At 37.8% G+C, this 24,964-nt stretch overlaps 1 protein-coding gene across 2 annotated transcripts in view; it reads right to left on the reverse strand.

The window, feature by feature from the left end:
* The window catches only part of SIK1 (Protein kinase superfamily protein), a 234,777-nt gene that overhangs the window by 165,063 nt on the left and 44,750 nt on the right, over window positions 1–24,964 (reverse strand). For both annotated transcript variants that reach the window (XM_089820509.1, XM_089820510.1), the window contains exons 5-8: window positions 18,329–18,419; window positions 18,029–18,081; window positions 666–728; window positions 188–232 (exon numbers count right to left, since the gene is read on the reverse strand). In XM_089820509.1, the coding sequence (XP_089676635.1) occupies window positions 188–232; window positions 666–728; window positions 18,029–18,081; window positions 18,329–18,419 (252 nt within the window). The remainder of the gene's footprint in view (window positions 1–187; window positions 233–665; window positions 729–18,028; window positions 18,082–18,328; window positions 18,420–24,964) is intronic.

The following is a 24,964-nucleotide window of genomic DNA, read 5'->3' on the forward strand; positions in this document are numbered from 1 at the left end:
GTTAAAGTTGTAAGTTTCAATGTTCAATTAACAGATATGCATATTAAAAACAGAACATTTGACAGCATTCACATTCTCTGAAGAATCCATTAAATGTTTCCAAACAAAAGGCTCCAGCATTGCTTTGAAACAGTACAAGAAATAGGAGAAATCCTACTCATCCTGCAACAGTTCATTCCATACTTACCTCTGCCATCTCAATTGCAGAGACTCCCAGTGCCCATACATCCACCTGGATAGAAAGAACAGAAGGAAACAATGTAAATTACATTCCCCAAAGTAAAAGAGTTCCAGATTCCACTTTTCAGGCAAATGCATCAATATAACTAGGGCCTATGGCATGCCATGAGTACAAGCAGTATAACTTCAAGGGAAATTTGAGCTACATATTAACAAGTGGCATTAATCAAACAATAGGCTGTCCTGTTTTGGCCACCAAAAGAAGAAACTTATAATGAACTATAGCATAAAAACATAGTCATCATTTATGCCTTTGATCTTCAGAAATGCATTTATGAAACAATTCTGCATAGGCTATTTCTAAAACACATGTCAGAGGAATGTGGCTGACCATTTTTTGTTTTGTAATTTTTGGATTCTCACTCAAAATCATTCAAATTTATTGATAATGGGCATTTATCTTTGGAATAAGGAATTCAAATTACCTTTCCATCATATCGGCTCTCCTGAATTACTTCAGGAGCCATCCAGTGTGGAGTGCCAATAAACTGCAGATACAATAAGTAAAGTGTTAAAATGTGAAATTTTGATTGAATTCAAGCATATTTTAGAATGAAAATAAGATCCAGATAAATAAACAATATTCACAATAAATATCAGAACCGGCCAAGCATGACTACAATTCAGAAAAAAAATTAAAAAGAAAGAAAATTGTAATTTTCCATGTCAAGCTATCAAAAGTAGTTTGCAACTTTGGACTAGGAAGGTCCCAAATTTAAAATCTCAGACAAAAAATGGCAACTTAGAAAAAATTACTTTGGGCCAGACAAAAGGTAACTTCTCAATCTACAATAACATTTTTCAGTGTAAAGGAATTTTTAAAACACATTTTTCAGTCACCACATTTTAAAACAAAGTGATAATCAGGAAATTCAATGAGGTCAGTGAAATACAATAGTTTGTGGTGCTTTTGGACCTATATTACCTTTTTTCCCAATTCGAGCAACTTGTGAGATAACCCTGCAAAAACTCCACCAGCAAAATCTTCCCAAATACTTGACAAGTTTTCTCACTATTCTGTCAACCATTGTCCATGACTCTGAACTATTGAACTAGAAAATCTCTCTCAAGAACTTAGTCTCACTTGAACATAGATTATAAACTTTTGTTATCTTTGTGCTCTGCCTTTACATAAATTGTAGAGATTAGAATTATAGGCATGCTCTGCCTTCGCTCGTGCTCATGATCATGTATTTATTCATCCATCCCTATCGTGCTTTGCTTTGCATTAGTCATTCTTTCATCTGCTTTTTGACTTGTTTGCTCGCATTCCATCACTCTTCATCCCCTCTCTCCCTATCATTGGACTTGTTTGTGTTTATTGCTCATTGTGACCATATAGCATTCATGCTGATGACCTTCAGCTGCTCCTTCCCATGGTTTTGATCCTCTTTATTCAGGCATTTTTGGGTGTTCCTCATCCTGCAGGGTTGTGTGCTTCTGTTGAAGCTGGTTATGTTGGATGATCGTTTTGTCTGTGGTCTTGTTGTCACTGTGTTGTTTTCACTCCCCGTGCCTATTTACCTAGTTCCTACAATTTTATGCTCTACGAGGTTGTGGGTTATTGCTATGCTCTATGCTGCTAGTCTGACAATATCTTCTCTCGCCAATGGAAACCCAACTACCCCTTCTGTTGACCAAGTCAGCTCGACTCTTCTTGCCACTTACCAGTGTCTAAAACTTTCAAAGGCTGCAATTCACATTATCCTAAAATGCCTGGTGAGGCTTGAAAATGACTTTGTTGCCTTGAAAATCTCAATTTTTGATCTATCCACTATAGTTTCCAATTTGGTCATTCAGAAAGCTGAACTACGTCACCCAATCAATACCAACATCATAAAAACCAATACCAATGAATCCGGTATTTATGAACTCAAGACCAAGCTTATCGAACTGTTATCTTCCCACAATAACTCATTGCAAAAAATAATAAGAAACTTTAATATTGAGCATCGGTTTGTAGTGATAATAACAATGGTTCACCTCTCCCCACCGATATTGAGGTACTAGTACAGTCCAAAATTACTGAAGAAAGGTCACAAATATTCAAAGAGCTCAATCTCAAAGCATATGGGCTTCAACATTTGTCACAAGATCCTATGGGGCTACTGAAACCATCCTTGGCAAATACCTAGATCTTCTAGGGATCGTCTTAGAAAAAGCTTGGTTTGGCATTGATTCTACTTTAATTATCCGATTTAAATCCACTATTGACCACCTTTGTGCCTCATAGCAAGACATCAGCTTTTCCTATTACCTACTAAGGTGTATCTTGATGAAGATTTGACCAAGTTGCATTATTTTGAACTTAAACAATCAAAGATCCTTGTGGTTGATGCTAGGAAAAATGGTAAATGGATTGTTCATTGTACATTATAGGGTTGTGAATCCATATTCATGTGAATCTATATTCACCGCATTACGTGTCATCTCAGGGACCTTTTTATTGCAATCCATTACTTCCCCCCTGCTTCCTCCTATGCCATTAAATATAGCATTGATGAAGACCCGTACAATGATCTTTCTAACATCTCTCAATTTTTGGTTGATGGGGACATTCTTATTCTTGAGGATTTTAATACCCATACGCAAATTTGACGGACACTACTTCATGACAAAGTTACTGACTCAATCTGCAGCATTTATAGATCCAATGCTAACTTAGCAAGCCCACTCACCAAGTACGGCAGTCACCTTCTTCAGCTTTATGAGTCATCTGCCCTTGTGATCTGGAATGGGATTCAGTGCTTCCCACAATCTCATGCTTTCACTTGTCAACCTCATTGTGGTGGGGCCAGCATCATTGATCATGTCTTATCCTCCCAATCTTTCATTCCCTTCATCTCCCAGTTCTCCATCACCCCTCTCCACTTGGTCGACCACTCTATTTTTCTCCTCTCCATCACTCACGCCAAATCTCCCTCTCCGTCGCCTCCTTCCCCTATTTCCTCACCCCCCTAGCTCCTTCTGCTTGCCCCACTTCCCTGCACCCTTCTCCACTTTGATGGAGGCAACCCTGAGCTTTTTTCCTCTCATTTCAGACGACTCCTTTTGGAGAACACACCCCACCACCTTCTCCCACTTCCCTGCCTGTAACCCCACCTTATTCTCCCACATCTTTGCTGCTATTTGGGAGGCTACCTTGTTGTCCTTACCTAACTTAGTTGTCCCCTCCAACTCTAAGCCTAGATGTTCTTGATCTATGAGTCATTAGTACAATGCGCACTATAACGATTTTCACTCTCACCTTTGCCACGCCTTCACCCACCGTCACCCTTCCTTCCACTCCTTTCAGTTGTCCTATCGCTTCCTTCGCTATAAGAAGCACCATTTGATTGCCCATCCCAAATTCTCCCTCCTCTACTCCCCAAGTCTCTCTAGTGCACCTTGTGAAGCAGAGATGTCCCCTAACTCCTACTATGTTTGGGATATATATTGATGAGACTAAGGACGTTCTATATGATCACCTTCCTATGAGTGATGTTTGCCTTCTTCACCATGTACTAATTCATATCTTACTCTTCACAGATGATGCAGTTCTTCTGGCCTCCTCCCCTAAGGGCCTTCAAAGACAATTGGATTGCTTGGCCTCCTTTTGTGACTTGAGATGGTTATCTGTGAACTTGGGTAAGACTAAGGTAATAGTCTTTAATTTCCTTAAGACTTCCCATCTTTATTCACTTTTGAGGGTTTCCAAGATTGAGATAGTTTTAGTTTATGCCTACTTAGGGAGTCCTTGGTTCAATCTATGGCCCATTATCCAACCGCATGTCTACAAAGGATTCAGTTCCCTTGCTCTTCATGAGACAGAGCTTCAAACATCACTTATAGGACATCTCATCCAAAATGACACTTCTTGACAGTCTTGTGCATCCCATGGTTCTTTATGGCTACGTGGTTTAGAACCCTTCTCTTCTAGAGTCTAATTAGACCTCCACTGAATGGGTTTAGATCCTCCTTCAACAGTTTATCAAATACAGATAGTCCACACCTCAAAATTATTGTTCTTACTCAGTCTGGAGCGTGCCCATTCATGCTTGAGGTCATATTTGACCTTGTCTAGTTCCTTCGTTGTTGTTGTCGCTTTGTTGACTCTAGAAAGGGTCGCCTAAGATATCTATACCTTGCCTACTATTTGGATGAGTCCCTTGCTCTCTTCTCTACTCCTAGTTGGTCTCGTTGGTGGTTTGCTAGGGTCACTTCTCTTTTGCATACTATCCGGATCTCAATTAACCATGTTCCTTTGTTCCAATAATCTTTGGATGTCCCTCCCCACCTTCTCCCCACCAAGTAAGATCTAAACGGATGCATCAAAGCTAATATCTATAGATAGTACATTAACACCACTTGTGTCAACCCTTACAAGAGGCTTTGACTGAAGATGGTTTTTTATGCTGAGCACTTTTTGGAGATTCCAAATGGTATAATTGTCTTCCTTTGTATATTTCCCATCACTGGCAGCACACCCTTAGGACTCCTCTTGGGTCTCTCAAAGTTAGTTCCCATCATCTCTATGTCGAGTGTGACCACCTGTTGTAGAGAGGTGATAGAATTTGTCATCTTTAGACTCTTAGTGAGGTGGAGTCGATGAAGCACTTTATCTTCTATTATCCTATCTATTACGAGATCAGAGCAGGTTTTATTGTCTCCTCAAAGTGTCTCTCTCTATTTCATCCATCTTCAGGTACACAGATCAGCAATTTGCAGCTCTATAACTTTAGGAGGTTATTTGCTTGTCAGACCACTCTTTGAACTGCCTCCTACGCCCTTTGTCGAATCACCTCATTACCTCTTTCTCCCTAGAGATTGTCGACAACACCAGAAGACACTTCTACTTGCCTTCTCAGCCTAGCTTTGTAAGACCCCAAAGATCCTATTTATAGAGACAGAGATTCAGATCCACTCCCTCTTTCGATATGAGATACCTCCAAAGAAAGCAGCACTATTGACATCACCCCAATAACTCAACCACATCTACAGATCAACCCTCTACTTGAAGGTATTATTGGTCTCACCGGCTTCTTAGTTCTGTTTAGCAAGGTGGGATTATCGTCTTGCCCCTTCCACCCAACCAAGTGGTTGTTTATGCCAATATGGTAGAGAATATTGCCAAACACAATTATATATATCATAATATATAATTCACTGTATTATCATCACATTCATTCTAATAAATGGAACAAGACACAAATGGCAAAATATATCTTTATTGAATTACATACCAGTCCCAATGTTCATCAATATTACCATACCATTTCTACTCCCACTCAATGCTACATATAATGCTCGAATTGGTTACTCATACCAACCAACGCAACATTTGGTACAAAACTTTCCTAATAACTACTTAATTAATTTATTACGAAATTACCCTCTACATTATACACACACCCCCCCCCCCCCCAAAAAAAAAAGTCATTTCCACACGACTAACAAGCTCAGGAAGAGAGATGAGAGGACATCCTTGGAGCTGAGATTGAAATTGAAGGTGTAACTAGAGTGGTCAAGGTTGTGAGATGGGCCAATTGTTGTTTGAGTAGATGCACATCTCGTTCTGCTACAAGTTGTTTAATACGCGTGCCTTGTAGTAGCCTTAGTGCATTCATTCTATCCTTGTCTAACACTGCCAGCTGCTCTGCATGTGTAGTATGTTCCTCTAAGCTTTGCTTCCAACTTCTCTACTTTCTCTGTTAGGATTACCCAATCACCCTTGTTTCAGCCAAGTCCCAAGTGACTTTCTGCAATTCAAAAAAAATGGCCCAAAAGTTATTTCCATTTCAAATAAAATAGGTGCCAATGACCTGTATAAATGCACTATTTGTGATGCTTGCCACTATTCAAACTATACTCCCATCTCCTCAATAGGCCAGCCTTGCTCTGTAAATGTCCTCTTATAGTCTTCATGGAAACCCATCCTCATGAATTGCAAGAGGTACTCAGCTTGAGAAACTATGGTAGTTATCTCTGCCTCCTTGGTTTTCTACCTAGTTTCCTGTGTTGCCTTAGTTATGATTTCCAATTCCACCAAGATCCTTTGAGTGCATTCATCAGAATGTGGAGGGGCACCTTTTCCTAAACTCGGGTGGCTTTCTATGGTTGTTGGCTTTGTCTAGATGACTTCTTCCCTAAACGACTACAAGAGTGCATCCTCCTATATAGGTGGTGTTGTTTCTCCTAGCAAGTTTGGGGAAGGAGGTGGTATATTCTCCATTCCAAGTTGAAGTTGTGCCAATAGGGTCCCAACATCTTGTTATTCGTGTTCTTGATTCTATAGCCTATTTGTTAACTATGGGGTGACCGAGGTGGTGAGAGGAGCTACGGCAGGGGCTATGATTCCTTTACTTGTTAACATTGTTCTAGGTAATACCAATAGTGCAATTGGCTTCCTTGTCTCGATCCCTTGAGGAGTCAAAATCCGTACTGTATGACTTGCGGGTTTGGTGCACCTTTAGTCCAATAACTTAGCACTTGATATATTGTCTATCGGAACAAAATGAGCCATATGTGAAAGCTGAGAGGGTGTAAAGTTTACCCACTTGGAGTCCCAATCCACAAAGGTCGGTCCATTAGCTGTTTCCTCCACTCCTATATCCTCTATTTCTTTTGTGCCTATTTTCTTCACCTATGTTTGGCCTACCCCTTCTTCATGTGTACTGCCTTCTTCCAAATATGTATGGACATCCGTACAACCTATTGTACGGCCTTCTTCTGGACGTGTATGAACGTCCATACAACCTGTTTTATGACCTTCCTCCTAATGCCTTCCTCTCCATGCGAGCCTCCTTTGTACGGTCTCTTGATGTGTGTTCCTCGTTCGTACACGGTTATGTAAGTCCTCTTTCACTCGTGCGGTCTTCTCCCATACGACATGTACGGTCTACCTCCTTGCAATTGCCCTTCCCTCTAGTGCGGGTACAAATCACCAAATTCCAAGTACGCAATTTTTCCCGATGTATGCTCACCACATTGGCCTCTGTTCGGTTGCCACTTCCTAGTAGTGGTCCTTCCAATACTAGAACCGTTTCTACATCTACAAAAGAATCATCTCTGCCTATTCTTTAAGTATGACACTCTTCCTCCTCATCCCAATTGGACTCCTCTTGTTCCTCTAATGATGATTCCTCTTCATCACTATCTTGTGTTTCCTCCACTATATCTTGTCTTGCCCTTTTTCTGGGTGGCTCCATGCTTCCTCCTTCCATGGCATCCAAATGCAACTAGTAGAATATAGTGGTTTTTTGTGGCTCTATTCTATTAGATGGGACGAACTTTCCCCAGTACTTTGGGGCAATTTTTGTGCGTAGAGCTTCTAGAAACAGGGCTATAGCATAGTGGGGCATCTAGCTTTTCTTATGTTTTAACAAGAAAAATTCCTTAATTATGTCCAAGAGTAACTGTGCCAATTGTAGATCTTACCCTAATACCCCTCTCACCTAGAAAGCATTCAAATAGAAATATCTGAAGTTCTACTTCCTCTGTTCTCTTACATTTTATCAGGTCTACCACGCACATCCATTCATTATTTTTCATGAAGGTTTTCTTGATTCCTTTGTTGTTACTCCAGATACTTTCCCATTGTTTCCGCAACACATTCTCCTTGCAAGCCAACTCCACTAACTAATTCTTTTCCTCTACAATCATCTTTGGGGGTTTGGTCACCTGTTCTCATCGATTGGGTACTCCAAATACTTTCGTGAATTCCTTAGGTAAGTATAAAACTGTCACATTGTCCTGCATCTATTTGATAACGAACTTGAGACCCTTCTTGTCATAGCCATGTACCAGAGTTCTCAGCACCAGTTCAAATTCCTTCATATCAAAGATGGGCATGAACACGATCTTGTCTACTTCTTCTTTTCTCAAAGCATGAAAGATCCCTGATCGATCTCTTCTGCTAATCTGCTGTAAATTTATATTTTTAAATTTGTTTTCCCTGTTTATTAATATTTTCTTGCAGAGCTAGACAGAAGTTGCACAAGTGTTTGATTGTTTTGTATTTTTGATGATTTTCAATAAGTAATAACAGAAGTACAATAACATGAACCAGTTCTCAAAATGTATTCCGGATACATTTAAAACAAAGTCACTTCAAGCGGTTTTTCTTGAATATACGCCTAATAAGTAACCAAATGAAGATTTATAATCATATCCAGATGAATACAACCAAGGACAAAGCCAACCTGAAGGCGTGAATGAGAAATATGAGCCCAGAAAGAAGTTACGCCCAAATTCTAGCTCTTCTAGTGCTACACATGGGAAAGAATATGGCTGCCAAGCGCGGCCGTACAGCTGCAAAGTGTCCACACGTGGATAAAATGTCTAAACCCCAGTTAGAACTCTGACTCAATACTGTGTTCCCCTGAAGAAACGATGCACAATCTCCAAGATGCTTTTGACTACTAAGAATCCAAACCACTATTTTGGGGGCTACATCCCAAATAGGCAAAGCAAGAGGGTTTGGCATCCCAAATGCTGAAAGCTCAATCAGAGCCCAAAACCCAAATACAAGATATATTATGTCAATAATACCTTCGAACTTTGTCTTCATCTCCTTATAACCCACCAAACTTAGCTCAAACCCTAAAAGTGTCTCCACGTGGCATTGGGTTATGAAATAATATATTTCTCATTTTTAAAGTGGTCAAGTATCCAAAAAATGACCTTTTTCCCAATAGAAAGATATTCGTTCATCGAAATGCTCTGAGTCAAATGAGAAATATTTAGAAAAGTTCAAAACCTTTCCAACGAACTATTACACCAAGGGATAAGCAATCCAGATGAGGCCAAAAACCCCTTATTACTCAAAAATGGCTATAACTTAGCCTTAGTTAATTTTTAAATGCTAACTTAGGCAATATTAAAAATATAACCCAAAGAGCCACAAAATGCCCAACTGACATCACAAACCATAAAATCGTCCTATCACCTGTCTGTGACTGAAGTCGGAAATCAAGGATCCACTGGCAGTCTCATCCCTAAAATCTAGGGGTGCTCCTAAAATTTAGGAAACAAGCCCTATCCCTCTGAAACTGAACCCAAAGAGTAATCTCATGGAGACCCAACCCTGGGCAAGATCATACCTCCTAAAAAGTAGGAACTACCTCCTAAAAACAAGGAATGTCTCCCAACTGATCAATAACTGCCAAAACATCAAGTCCCAAACACTGAATAACCATATTGGGTCTCTATCCAGCCCTGTCAGCCTACAAGACCCCATAACAAGCTGACTCACATGTCTCTACTAGACTGAGCTAAAAGAGGGGACATGACAAAGCAACCTTCAAGGGATGTTGAATCATCTGTCCCCTACCACCAATGCCTACATTCGGTTCCTACAACCCTTTCGAAACTAATACTCACAGCAAAGACTTCTTTTGTCTTTCCCTTGTTCTTGTGGCTTTTGCTTACGATGGCCATTTTGTCTCTTCATTTGGTCTCCTTCTTCCCCCTCTTGTGCCTTTATACTTCTCCTGAAAGGAGTTCTCCTTAGGGTTATAGAGGTTGTTTGTGAATCTTTTGTACCATTATTTTAATGAATTTAATGCGGCAATTACTATGGATATCTGCATGTGCATGCCCACCCAATGTATGGGTTCTAGCCCTCGTCGCGACGTTCATACCTCTCCTCTCCAAGCCACATACACGTCCTTCTTCCCCTTGCATACGAGAGGCCTCCTCATATAGGCAGATTTATTGTCGTGTACACCCCTACTGTGTATGGTTCGAACGCGTACAACCTCTCTATTCACTTGTACTCATACGACCTTTCAGCAACCTCCTTGTAATCTTCCGTACGGCTTCTCTGCTTGCTCGTACTCGTACAACTTCTATGCAGCCTCTTTGTTTCCTCTTCTTGTTGTATGTGTGCATACGGACTTTGCTTCCCCTTCCTCAAACAATTCATACATTTGTAATTTCTCCTTATGCTAGTCGAGTGATACCTCTCTTAAAATTAAATTTTGCATTCTTTTATGTGGAGTATTGGGGTCATCATTTTCTTTAATAATGATGTTGCCTTTGGTGCTTGTTCTCTTCCTTATTCTTGTTTTTACCTTTTTCACAGAAAAATCTTTCCTCTTACGCCAACATCGTACCTTTTTGTGTCTCAGTATTTTCGTTTGTGCTTCCTTTCTCAATTTCCTTGGAAATCCCTCCTCATATTCAAGTTTCCTTTTCTTCCTTCTTTCCTCTTGGTTCCAAACTATTACCTCCGAAGCATATATTGCCATATACACTATCCTAGCAAGGTCTCATAACATTTATTTTTGCAACAGGTCCCCAAGTATTCCAAGTCAAAAAAATTATCCACCAAAAGAGCGGATCATTCCCTTTGTTGCTGTCATCCATGTAAGATTTTCTCCTTCAACAACCGATGGCTCTGCTGGATTGGGAATTACTTGCCATAATGCATTTGCTCCTCTTTTATATGATATGTTCTCTCCAGCTTTCTCACCCCTCTCAACTATCTCATTGACATAGGCATCTCCCGCACACACAAATACATCATGTGTTTTGATTATTATCTTCAGAGGGGGTCCTATAGAGGCCCCATATTCTTCCAAGTTCATGGCCTCTATGTCCTCTAGATTCAACTTTTCTATGTTTAAGGGTTCTTGTTTTGCTTTGGAGTCCTCGTCTCTTATTTCCTTGTGTTCCTGGAACTGGTGCGCGGGTATGTCATCCTGCAGCACCGTCCCTTCCTTGTACTCCATGTATTCCTCTACATATATGTCCTCTTCCTCTATTTTGGTAATCTCCAGCATATTGCATCTTAGTTGGAATAATTCATATTCCTCCATCTACTGGTGGAATAATCCACTGAGCGAGTTTGTCTCATCCTTTGAGAATTTCCCACGTCTTAGGATGTCTTCCTTGCCTTGTTCTATTTCTTTGTTCCCATCACAATCCCTACCTTCCATTCCGAGTCGAATGCCAATTCTTAACAAACTGCCTGGGTTTGTAAGTAAATTGTGCATTTCCTCCCTTCACTTTCAATGGACACTAGCCATTTTGTTCCTAGTAAGGCATTATACCCCTTCTTCTCCAACGTACTAACTACAAAGTCTAGAAAAATTTGTTGTGCCTACAATTACCTTTTGGCCCATTAGTGTTCCCAAAGGTTTGATACCATGATGATCTGCTCCTGCTAGGTGGAAGGTAGGTGGCCAAAGCGTGGGTTTACCTAGCGCTCTCTAGATCTCCTCGGAAAGCACCTTCATTCCCGATCCTCCATCCACTATGGTGTTTGTCAACTTGTGTCCCATGATTTCAAATTACACAACCGCAGGACTCCTTCCCATTCCTACAGCAAATAGTGTTGGTCCAAGCATTCGTGGATTCTCTGGTACTTCTTCCCTTTTGTTGTTGTCATCCTTCATTCCAATTTCCTCATGTTTAGTGTTATTTCCCTTGGTTTTGGAGATTGCTACCCTCAATTAAGGCAAAGTATCAAGTAAGTTGGCTATCCTTACTACCACCATAGTTTGCATCATCTATCTTATTATGTTAGTTTCACATGTGGACCGTATGGAAGGATTTATTACCTCTTGGTAATGGCGTTGCTCGTCCTCCACCGCCACTTGTGCCTCCGTCAACTGTTCCTTTCCTGTTTGTGGATCTAGGTTTTCTTTGCTTGCAAGCGACTGCCATTACTTGTTCTTCTAAGTTTGTAACTTCCAACATATTCACAACCTTCCTTTTGGGACAATCCACATCTTCATGGTTTCTTGGTCTACACCACCTACATAGCTTACTTCCACTATTTTCGCAATCTCGTGTGAAGTGCCCTCCTTCATTACATCTTCGACACGGAACCACTCGACGGCCTTTTCCATCATACTGGATACGACAACGTAGTGTGTTGATGTTAGTATTGGCTCCTCTTCTATTGTTCTGATATCCCCTTGTAGAGGCATCAATATTCGTGTTTCTTGGTGGATTTATAGTAGGTGTAGATTGTGCTCTAGTCAAGAGTACTTAAGCGCTTCTTGTTTTCAAGTTGTATAGACATTCTTTAAGGGAATGTCCCTCTACCTGGCAAATGTCACAAAACAAATTTTTTGGACAATTATTTTTTGTATCCCTCACTATGGCACTCTGTACACCATACCTCTTTGCCTCCTTTAGTTTCTTTTTCTGCTTTCATGTCTTTCATCATCTGCATCATGTCTTTGTCGAGTGCTTGGACCATTTTTATTCCTCTTTGCTCTCTACCTTGTTGTTGACATCATTGCTTCTCCTCTTACTCCTAGTAGTGTTGTCCTCGCTCTCTATGTTCATAGCTCTATCACAGGCCTTTTTAGAAGTGGATGGAGGTAATACCTTCATCTTTCTTCAAATGAAGGAGTTCAACCCTTCTATGAATCATCAATTCTGTAGTTCATCTATTGGTTTATTTTCAAATTATCCTATCAGTTCCTTCAACCTCCAGTGGTATACTTTAACACTTTTGTTCTTCCCTTGTCGAGTATTATACATTTCCGCTACCACCTCGTCATTGTCTCTTAAAAGCTTGAATTCTGCCTCAAATGCTTTCTTCAAGGCGGGCCATCTTGCCTTCTCCTCATTTGCCAAGTCTGTGTAGCAGTCAATTGTTATCCCTCAAAGGGTGGCAGGGAAGGCTTTTAACCAATAACCCTGATTGTCTTGTCCTCCCACCTAATAGTCACATTTTTTACAGTGCCTTATGGGGTCTTCTGATGCCTTGCCTTTATGATGAAGGGCTCCCCTTAATACCACAACAAACAGCAGAAACAAAGAACAACACAAATTGAGATAACAAGATATGAGCTTCTTATTATTGCCGCAAATGTTTGTAATGTCCCCAATTTGTAATGTAATAATTTAATTTAATTTAATTAATTAACTAGTCCCATAATTTAAATAATATAATAAAAGGACCTTTAATTAATTACTTTAATTAATTAATATGGGGCCCAAGTTAATATTTGTATTTGTAGTTCCAATTAATTTAATATATCTCAGACTTTTTTTAATTTTAGTTTTCGTTGGTAAGTGTCACCGTCGGCTATCTTTGTACACCCTCAAAAAGGTTTTCCCCTACAAGTATTTAAGCACAGCTTGTAGGCAGTCGTAGGGATGCATTTTAAATTATTTTCTATGTACTACGAATTCCTATTGGAGTTCTCTGTTGTTCGCCATTTCGAAAGTGAAAGACCTTCCCTATTTGATTTGTCCAGTTTCGGTGGGATTCAACCCTCACCCTATTCCATCCCTTGTAACACTTCGCTCAGATTTGGCAAATCGGAGCACCATCTATCTATGAATATTAATTGAATATACATATGTTCAATTTCCATTATTTGGATTTCATCTTGTTCATGGTTGTATTGCTCAAACTCACTTCCACTGCCCCCACATTTTCTTCCGTACAACTAAATGAACATACAAACTCTGGATTGGCACATGGTCATTTCGTAGTAACACTATATGGCCCATCATGTACAACCCATCCTGTACAACTCACTGTAATATCGTACGGCCTCACAAGCTTGCATTCACTTGTCCCCCTCACCGTACATCATTTGTGCTTCATTACCAACATTGTGCGGTCATACTCCCATACCGTACAGCCCTTCATAATAGTATCATATTGCCACCGTACAATAGTTTTTACCATCAACACTAGCATACGGTCACCTCCATTAGCATCTCTAGTAAACAATTAATAGTAGGGTTGTGAAAGAAGGGAAAATGAAACATTACAATGCAGAATTACAGAATTACAATATGCAAACCCACATGGGTGCCCTCCTTACGAGAGTTTGGAAGAAAAAGCTATAACTACCACCCAAAACTGCCCTAGACAGCCTACGAGCCTTCCTTATATAGGCACTTTTTACTACCCAAGAAGGTTTTCGACGCTAAGAACTCTACCCCTTGAGGCCGACCAATCTCATATTTTATCATTTCATAACACTTTATTACATATGACCAACTCAAGACAATTTACAATTTACATTTTCAAATGGGTCCACTTTTGGAGACCATAACTAACAAACTGTTAACCCAATGAGCTATTATAACCCCATTCCAGAATCTTCGACTAGCGGATCCACAGCAGCTATTCGCACAAGTGTCCAGTAATTGAGGTTTTGCCTCATTTCAAAGACATTTAGGCCTTCATCGCTGGACATGAAGTTTGGATAGCTAGAATTTACACCAAAAACCTGCACTAATTGCATTAATACATATGATATGACAATAAAAGTCATCTGGCAAGCTAATATGTCAAAGATGAACCTCCACATATGAGATTAAAACAATCTGAGCACATAATATCAACTTACTAAAATTAGCAAGCCCCCACAAATAGAAACTCTATATGGGAATAGCCCTTATTAAAAAGACAAAAACTGGAAAACTGGAAATATAAATATTTTTGGGTGATGCAAGATTGCCCTTACACCCAAGATGCTCTTGCATCACTTTAAATTTGGGAAGTTTTTGTTTTTCTGGTGTATTTGGCATCTTTCTTTGATTAGTTTGTTGCCAATTCTCTCCTCCTTGTCCTCTTGGTGTACTTTTGTTGGGTTGTAACACTTCCCTTCTCTCACATTCTCCACCTCTGGCACTTTGGTGGTAATAGAACTCCCACCTTCCGGGAGCTTTTGGTTCTGCTTGTCCTATAGTTGGTTTGTCTGAGACAACTAATCTTTCTATTCCCCTTACCAGGCTTTCCAGCAAGTCTTCTACTTCCCCATCTAGGCTTCTTCCCTCATCTTCGTTGAGAGCTTGCTCAATACGTTTTGATCCTTTATGTGCTTGTCGGGCGATATCATGTGGTCTTCGCCTCCTTTCCACTTGTTGTGGCAATAATACTCGCCTCACTTCCCCCTCTGTGTCTTCCAATTGGGTTTCCTTCTTGCGTCTCCTATCCTTACTGGGAAAGGAGGGGCATTAATTAATGGTTCATTTTGTGATTCTTGTGTTGCCCAGTTCCTCTACTAGGGGTTTCTTCTATGGTTGCTTATATCCCTGGGTTCTCTTCTCTATGAGTACTTTGATGGAATCTTTGCACTATATGTTCCCTTCTTTGTTCCTTCAACTCAACTTCTTTGTGTTCCTCTACTTCTACTAACCTCCATGCAAGCAGCCTTGGAAGACTCCCGAGGAGATCATCATGCACACGCACACGCACGCGCACGCGCACACACACACACGCACGCGCACGCGCACGCGCACGCACACGCACGCACACACACACACACACACACACACACACACACACACACACACACACACACACACACACACACAATAATTTCTTTATTGATCAGAAAGGACGAATCAACATTCTAATTGTAATCTCTTTGTCTTAAGTAGAAATTTAAAAAAGGCATTTTATTTATTATTGAATATAATATTTGAATTCAAATTACAAAACCATGCTTTAAACTCCTTGTTCCTCCTTACAAATAAATATATCTCGTTTTGCTTTTCCTTATCAAATATGTGTTGTGTCTCTCCTTTCAGCCAAAACATTCTTCATATTTACCCTATTCAAAGGAGGTTGTGACCTTTTGACATAAAGAGTCGTGTCTTTTGGAAAAACTAACAAAGAGTCTTTTCATTAAATTAGACTTATAGCTTCACAATATGATTATTTTAATCCTTTTTAGCCATGGTGAAGAGATGTATTTCTTCAAATTAGACTTATAGCTTCACAATATGATTATTTTAATCCTTTTTAGCCATGGTGAAGAGATGTATTTCTTCAAATTAGACTTATAGCTTCACAATATGATTATTTTAATCCTTTTTAGCCATGGTGAAGAGATGTATTTCTTCAAATTAAAATGATGACTCCACACAATACTTCCATCGAATGACATATCCCTGGAAATCTTCATGTTATCAGGCCTCATAGCTGCTTGCATGGATGCATTTATTCCATTTTACTGCATATTGACGCGAAACTCCTTTGTCTGCATGGGAAAACTGTAGCCACATCATTTGGTTCTAAAAAGTTACTCATATCACTATATCCGATGCACAAGGCTTTTATTCCGTTGATTGGTTCTCGAGCTCTAGCTATGTGGCATTCTGTCTATTGACCATTATTGTTTATTACCTTTATGCGGGCTACCTGTACACATCGTAGTCTCTGCTTTGCTTCCATACATAGACAATGATTTGCAACCTTCAACTTTCAAATACTCCTTTGCGTGAGCTGATATGGAAGTGCAGAGGAATACATGTGGATGTGTACTTGAGAAATATGTGTTGTCGTCTTCATACTTCACACTATTACTTTGTCGCTATGTTTTCTTCTTGATATCGTGACTCCTTTGTATTTTCCCCCCAATATTCCAAGTTATTAGTACCTTTTTATTAATACCATATATGCATGGATTCATTACTCTGTGGCATCAGATATCCATCCTTGGAGAAGGTATAGATAAGTAACTTTTCTGCAAATTGGTTCATAAGCAGGTCCAAAGGCAGACTCAACATTGATATCCTCTTGAAAGATAGTAACTACTGGCGCACCAAAATATTCAGGCCTTCCAGATTAAATATACTGTCGTCCTTGGATGTAAACAGCTTTTGCACCATCAAAATGTTCAGAAAAAACCTCTAGCATCCCAAGCTGCAGGCATGATTATCAAGTTACTCATTTAAGTCCAGAATTGCATTTATTCTTCAAAATGTTATGGTTGTTTTCTTCAACAGAGAAAATCTTGCTTGTGAAGCTGTCCATTGTTGATTGCAGTGTGCACCCTTGACAGCATCTGCCTTGTCCATACCATTCTACTGATCCACCATAAGGTCCAAATGTATCAATCTGTTCAGTAAAATACTCTGCAGCTTCAATTGGGTGTCCACAGTCTTTGCTTCAACATGAACATGTTTGCGTTTAAACTCCATTTGACTTTTGACAACCTTCTTGAATATCAACTTCATTTCATCAACTGCTATAACTGGACATAAGATGATCAAGTCTTGCTCTTTTAGTTTATCATCCTCAACTTTTGCATTCACTCCTCATTTTTAATAGAACAAATGGTTCCTTTAGGGTCTCACAAATTATCTCCACAAGAGCCCCTTTGAATTGGCTTCTTTTTTGTCTTCGCCAAGTTCTTTAAGCCTCTCTTCAATTTATTGAACAACTTCAATAATTTTCTTTTGTTTGAATACTCAATGCTTTCTGCATTCTCCTGATCATGACTTTAAGTACATTGTTTGAATATAACTAGTGGGTAAGATCTGAAGATTCTCCCTTTGACATGGTTTTTGGGACTCTAAATTTTACCAAAATTTAAAATTCCATCAGGTTCATTGGTTACTTTGAGCATTCAAGCTGTGTGGTTTTTTAGCATTCAACTATTCGGCCAGGGCCCACATGGTCACTGTCCCTCAACACGCTGGAGGCTCTTGCACCCCAAGTCCTACTCTGATTTTGAACAGGAAAAAGGTAAAAATCAATTTGGACCCATATTTTCCATGTATGAAATTTGTAAATTGTTATTAGAAATAATCTAAATGTAATAATGAGAACTGAATACATTTTTAATCTATAAATAACAATAACACTTATGGCCATTGTAAATTCAGTTTTATTTTAAGAATATTTTGCATCTATATGTATTTTTTAGTTTTTGGACGTCAGCTAAATTATTGCAAAAGTTTTTGAAAAAGCTGGTTCCACCAATTCATTGTCAAGTGCAATTTTTTGAAACATGCAGATGTGATTTAAAGTTGGCCACATTTTAAGATAATAAATACCAACTGCCTGTTGAATCCTTCCCGGTTGAGGAATACATACTGTATTGCGCTTCGACATGGTCCTAGTCAGTTGTGCAGCAACACCAAAGTCACCTAATATAGCATACGAATAATTTTCTCAAAAATCAGTACTGGCAACAGAAAACTTAACTCGTACTATTCATGGAACTCATGGAGCTCACAAATGAATTGAATAGAAAATGCAATGTAGATACACACAGCTTGAACTAAATCTGGCATCTAAATCATTGAAATATTATTTGTTTCCTGGAGTTTTTATCTATTCCATTTAAAAGTTTGGTTGCATAAGAAAGCAATTGACTTGCAAAAGCATGCTTACCAAGTTTTACTTCTCCCTGTTCTGTAAGTAATATGTTGCCACCCTTTATGTCTCGGTGAACCTTGAAAATTGAATGTAAATATGACAATCCCTGCTTGGTTCACAATATTTTTTTTTAAAACTGAATATTATAATTTAATTAAAATAAACTCTCCAAACATGCAGGAAAAACAAAAGATCAGTTTCAGATGCAAGTAGAAAAAAAAAAACTGCAGAAACAAAGTTGCACTATTCATAGCCATTATCCCAACAAGCTTACTAATATAATTGTTACATTCCCTTTTGTAAAGATTGTTCGAATTTCAGATTAGTTATCACATTTTTTACAAATAGACTAATATTTCGCATATAAAGAATCACAGACTCCTATGCTCAAATGTTTGTGCAATTATGCATGTATCATACCCAAGATTAGCTCACTTAAGTTCAGCATTTTATTCATAAATGATGAGGTCTCAACATATTTTTTTGGAGTGTAAACTTTCGTCCTTAGGACTTACAGTTGTCCATTTTGGAAAGAGGTGTTGCCTCATTTTTTGAGAGTTTCACTTCTTGAAGAATGATTTGTAATCCTCTTCATCTCCTTCTATTCCCTACAAATGCAACTTCATTGAATCTATAGATGTGGCTTAAAAAAAGACTTACACTTCATATGAATAGAATGACAAGATGGTGTTCATTGCATGTGAGTTTATTTTATTTCTTCAAGCAAAAATGTTACTATTTACTATAAAAATGTGCAAGGCATTTGATCTTTGGCAAAGATTGCATGCTTCTATCTAACTTTTATACAGCACTAAAGCTAGATCTTTGGCAGTTTTCTTAGGGTGATTTAACTTCACCATTACATCTAAAGCATCAAAGCAAATTGGTGCTGTCTTTTGTTTCCCTACAAAGCAGACATCTGGAGCCAAGCTAACAAGGATTGAAGGTTGCTTGTTGTTTGTGATTTGTACAAAGTTACTTATGGTTGCTATTTCTATTGATCACAGGTTTAAAGTTTAATAAGGTAGATAAAAGTTGTATTGATCTGATAACTGATTCAGTCCCCCCTAAACCCCCCCCGCCCCGCCCCCCTCCCCACCATCTCTTAGTTATCTTGGTGGATTTTACTTTGTACTTTCTAACTGGGCAAACCAAAATTGTTGGGTGGAGAATTAGAAGCAGCAAAGCTGTTCCAAGTGTGTATCTGCCATGTGTTTTCCATGGCAAAGGGATGCTACAAGCACACCCTTTTACAACTGCCATTTTTACTTTTCCTTCTTTCCTACTTTGCATAACTCGGGATCAGTTCCCAATTGCAAGGTCCACTGATGTGCAAATCACATGCTTGGGTCACTGCTTCTAGTTTCTGATTCCTCAAAAAAAAAATCTGCCAACATTTCATTTTTCTGCCCTCCAGAAACCACATCTAATTGTTCTCATCTGCCCTTTTAAATGTCCAATTTCCTGCCCTCTGCAAACTGCTTTTACCTTTTTATTCTCATTCTGGTGTTCTGCTGTTTGCTGCTTAAATGGGCTAAGGAAGGTGAGAAAAAAAAAAATTATTCATTAGGAGAAAAGTATATAATATTTTCCTCATAACATGACCAGGGGGGCCCTATTTCATTTCTACTACAGCTAGACAAGTTTGGATATTTTTCTTACTAAAAAATCAAGTGTAACAGTACAAGAGCACACCAAAGAAAATGAGCTTGTGTGCTCTTTGGTCGCGTGACTTGTCATAAATTTCATCGCATTGCAAGGCATCACAAAGGCAATAATTTCTTTCGAAAAAATGTTCGTGAGCTTAATTGATCCACTACTTCGATGTTACTAACCAGAATATCAATTTTATTGCAATAGTTGATCCGGGGCATTAAGCTTGTTCTAAAACCTTCTCTGAGTTCTGTGAAAATCAATATGTTTTGTGAAGCATGCACACATCAACGTTTCAGTGCAGTATCAGGGACAGGTGCATGGGAAAAATGAAAATATAATAAGAAAATTATATTCTCAAATTTCTCTAGTCTTTGTTTTCAAAAACAAGCAGATGTAAAACAAACAAGAATTAGAATAAGCAGTGCCAAATAAGCTTGGTAAAATGAAATTAAAATTAGCAAACAAAAGTCAGTATATCAAAGTTACATAATATTTTCAAAAATCATCTTCTCTAAACAATTTTGTTTTTGTTAATGTTTTAGCGTCAAAAGAAGCAAAACATGGATTATTTGATATACTGATCTAAGCTTATGAATAAATTAAATTACTACTGATTGTATATCAACTACATGTATGTAAGCATATATATATATATATATATATATATATATATATATATATATATATATATATATATATGCTTATGTACGTGTAGTATTATTAAGTTGATTATCGACAGTCGTTTAATATATTGTGATCAGGTTTCATTTGTTATCAGCAGCCTTTTATATGTTGTGATCGGGCTCCTCACTGTTATCGGCAGATATATTATCGTGCTTCATTTCATGACTTGTGTTTGTCATGCTTATAATTAATCAAGGCAGTTATTATTGTTATGAAACATGCCTACGAAGAGGCATGCCTCTACATGGCCTTTGGGCCATGTAGAGACATGACTCTTTGAAGACATGTCCTTTGCCCTCTTATATATATGCCCTCTGATCGCAGTGAAAAGCAATCAATCTACGGCATTCCAATACTTGAGATCAGAGAAAAGATACTTGGTTAACATTTCATTTTGCAGATATAATAACATCAAATATAGATCATCTCCATTCATTTTAGTATACAGTCAAAGGAAGATTAACTGTGATCACTGGTAAAGTTATAAAGGAGGAAATACTTTCAGCACTATTCAAGTAAGAAATTCTCTGCAGTTATTGATTTTGTAATTGTTTTATCTATCAGAGATTCACAAAATTTAACATGGTATTAGAGCTATATTGATAGGAAAACTATTACAAAGTATCTATTCAATCTAAAATTTCAAAAGTTAAAAGAAAGAGTTTTTTTTTTAAATCATATTATTAAAAATGGACAATCTATAACTTCATATTTGTTAAGAATTACTCAATTAAAGGATCAACTTGCAACTATGAATAATCTAGTTGATGACTAGGAGCTAAGCATGATTGCTCTTAGAGGTCTTCCTCTTTCATGGGAAACCTTCATTCGAGGTTTAAGTTCACAACCTGAACTTCCGAAATTTGATTAGTTAAAGAATGAATGTACTCAAGAAGAATCCAAACTAGCTTCAAGAGGACTTATTACAAATCAAGAGGGAGACATCCAAGCACTGTATACTAAATCAAACAAGAAAAGAAAGTTTAAACATAACTAGAAGGAATTCAACAAAAATCACAAATCTCATAAACAACATGATTGGTCCAAAGTTAGATGTTTTAAATGTGACAAGATTTGTCACTCCTATTATGTATATCCAGAGAAGCAGAAAATTCAAGCAGCTTTAGTAGAAGTTAAGGATGAAAATATTGAAAAAGTAGAAAAAGAAAATTATGCATTCTATTTAGCTCTCTCAAGTGAATTAAACACTAACCTCAATACTTGGATCATAGATAGTGGAGCTTCTTATCACATCATTGGATTTTAGGATAAGTTTGAAACTTTCACTAATCATGCATCAGAAGACTTAACCATTAGAGATAACTCATCTTATCCTATTAAAGAAATTGGTTCTTGTTCTATACAACTGAACTCTGGAATTACACTTCAACTCAAGAATGTTTTATATGTACTAGGAATGAAGAGAAACCTTGTCTCCATCTCCGGACTTGCTGATCAAGGATACAAAATTGCATTTCAAGAAGATAGAGTTCTATCTTGGCCCAAGAACTCAACTATTAAGAAAGCCATCTCAATTGGAGTCAGAGATGGGAGTCTTTATAAGCTTTGTAATAATCAAAACCCTAATCTAAACTTAACCATTAGTAATGATTAGTCAAATTCCTCTAAAATCTGGCATAGGAGACTAGGTCATCTTAATTATCGGGCTTTATCATCTATTGGGAAAATTGTAAAAGGTCTACCTAATCTAAAAGCTAATCATTTAAGTATTTGTAAGGGATGTGTATTAGGTAAAATACTAAACATTCCTTCCCTAAAAGTGATCATAAATCCAAATCCATTCTTGAACTTATTCACACAAATCTCTGTGGCCCTATGTCAATCCCCTCTCTTAATGGGTGTCTTTTCTATATAATCTTTATTGATGATTACTCTATGAGAACTTGGATCTATTTTCTAAAGCAAAAAGAGTCATCTGAGGTCTTATCCAAATTCAAAGAATTCAAAGCCTTAGTTGAAAACCAATCAAGTCAAAAGATCAAAACCCTAAGGTCAGACAATGGGGGTGAATACATATCTGATATCTTTAAAAACTTCTACATTTCTGTTGGGATTAAGAGGGAGTTTCTGTACCTTATAATCCTCGACAAAATGGAATAACTAAAAAAAAAAATAGATCTATCGGTGAATCAGCCAGAGCTATGTTACATGATCAAAATCTTCATTATTCATTTTGGGCTGAAGCATCTAATACAACTATCTACATTCAAAATTGATGCCCTCAGTCCATATTAGAGAATACCACCCCAAAGGAAGTATTCACAAGCATTAAACCAAATATAAGTCACCTGAGAATATTTGGATGTCCAATTTATATTCACATACCAAAAGAGAAAAGAACGAAATTAGAACCTTCCAAGAAGAAGAGAATATTCATTGGATATAGTGAAACTACAAAAGGATACAGGATCTACATTCCTGGGCAAAGAACAATTGAAATTAGCAGATATGCAATACTTGAAGAAGATACAACCTTTAAAATTTCTAGTAATAGTGATGAATCCATTTCTGAAGAAGATCAACCTACAAAAATTGAGAGGGAGGATGATTCTAATCTCTCTTCTATGTCTAATCATAGAGAGCCTGAAAAACATCAGCAATAATAAAAGGAGACCTCTTTGGGCTAAGAAAATGTTAGAAGAAAATCAAGTTCAACGAGATGAAGTAATTCAAGAAAGCAAAAGGACCAGAAACCAATCATGTTATGTTGCATTACTATCTGAACTCATAAAATCTGAACATGCTAATGTTGAAGAAGCTCTCTCACATCAATCATGGAAGGAAGCAATGATTGAGGAATATAACTCTACATTAAAGAATGAAGTATGGGATGTTGTACCAAGAACTAAGAACAAATCAGTTGTCTCTTCCAAATGGTTATTCAAGATTAAACACACATCAAATGGTAGTATTGAAAAATACAAAGCAAGATTTGTAGCTCGACGGTTCTCTCAGAAAGAAGGCATTGACTATGAAGAAATATTTGCCCCTGTTGCCAGGTACACTTCAGTTAGAACAATCCTAACAATTGCAGCATCCAAAGGATGGAAGGTACATCAAATGGATGTTAAAACAACATTTCTCAATGGCAAGATTGAAGACGAAGTCTATATTGAACAATCAGAAGGGTTCAATACTTATGACAGCAAAACTCATGTTTGTAAATTAAAGAAAGCACTTTATGGACTCAAACAGGCTCCCAGAGCCTGGTATGAAAGAATAGATAATCACCTATTGAAGTTAAAATATTCCAAAAATGAAGCTGACCCAAATCTGTATTTCAAAACTAATGGTGATGATATGATTATACTTGTATTATATGTTGATGATTTGCTAATAACAGGTGAGGAACATCTCATAAAGAAACGTAAGGAAGAACTCACAGCAGAATTTGAAATGAAAGACTTAGGGTTACTTCACTACCTTTTGGGATTAGAAGTCTGGCAACAAGACAACTGTATTATACTAAATCAAGGAAAGTATACAATTGATATTTTAACCAAATTTGGGATGATGGAATGCGAACCAGCTGCTACTCCTATGGAAATAAATCTACACAAATTGAAAGATGATATGAACAAATCTGAACCTGCAAATCCTACTTACTACAGACAAATTATTAGATCCCTAATGTATTTGGTAAATACTAGTCCTGCCATATGCTATGCTACTCATACCTTGAGTCAATTTATGTGTGCACCTAAGAAGATACATCTACATGCAACTAAATATATATTGAGATATCTAAAGGGCACTATTGGAATGGGAATCAAATATGACAAAGTCAACATTGAACTTTTTGGATATTCAGATTCCGATTGGGCTGGAAGCTCTATTGAGCATAAGAGTACTTCAGGATATTGTTTCAATCTTGGATCTAGTATGATTTCTTGGTCTACTTGGAAACAAACTTTAGTAGCATTGAGTTCCACCGAAGCTAAATACATTGCATCTTCCTTGGATGCGAGAGAAGCAGAATAGCTACGGAAGTTGTTATCAGATCTCTTCAAAAGACATTTGAAGCCCACTATGATTTATTGTGATAATCAAAGTTGCATTAAACTTTCATCTAACCCAGTATTTCACAATCGCCCCAAACATATTGAAATTTCATTTCATTACATCAAAGACATGGTGAATCGAAGAGTTATTCAACTAGAATACATATGTACAAATGAGCAAACTGTTGATATCCTTACCAAGCCTCTTGCCAAAGTGAATTTGAAATACTTCAGAGAAAAATTTGGCATGATTAACTGTAATGATAAAATTTGAAATAAAATGTTTATC

Source organism: Cupressus sempervirens, chromosome 3 (genome assembly GCF_028749045.1).
Source record: "Cupressus sempervirens isolate cs-2001-9-10 chromosome 3, ASM2874904v1, whole genome shotgun sequence".
Lineage (NCBI taxonomy): Eukaryota > Viridiplantae > Streptophyta > Pinopsida > Cupressales > Cupressaceae > Cupressus > Cupressus sempervirens.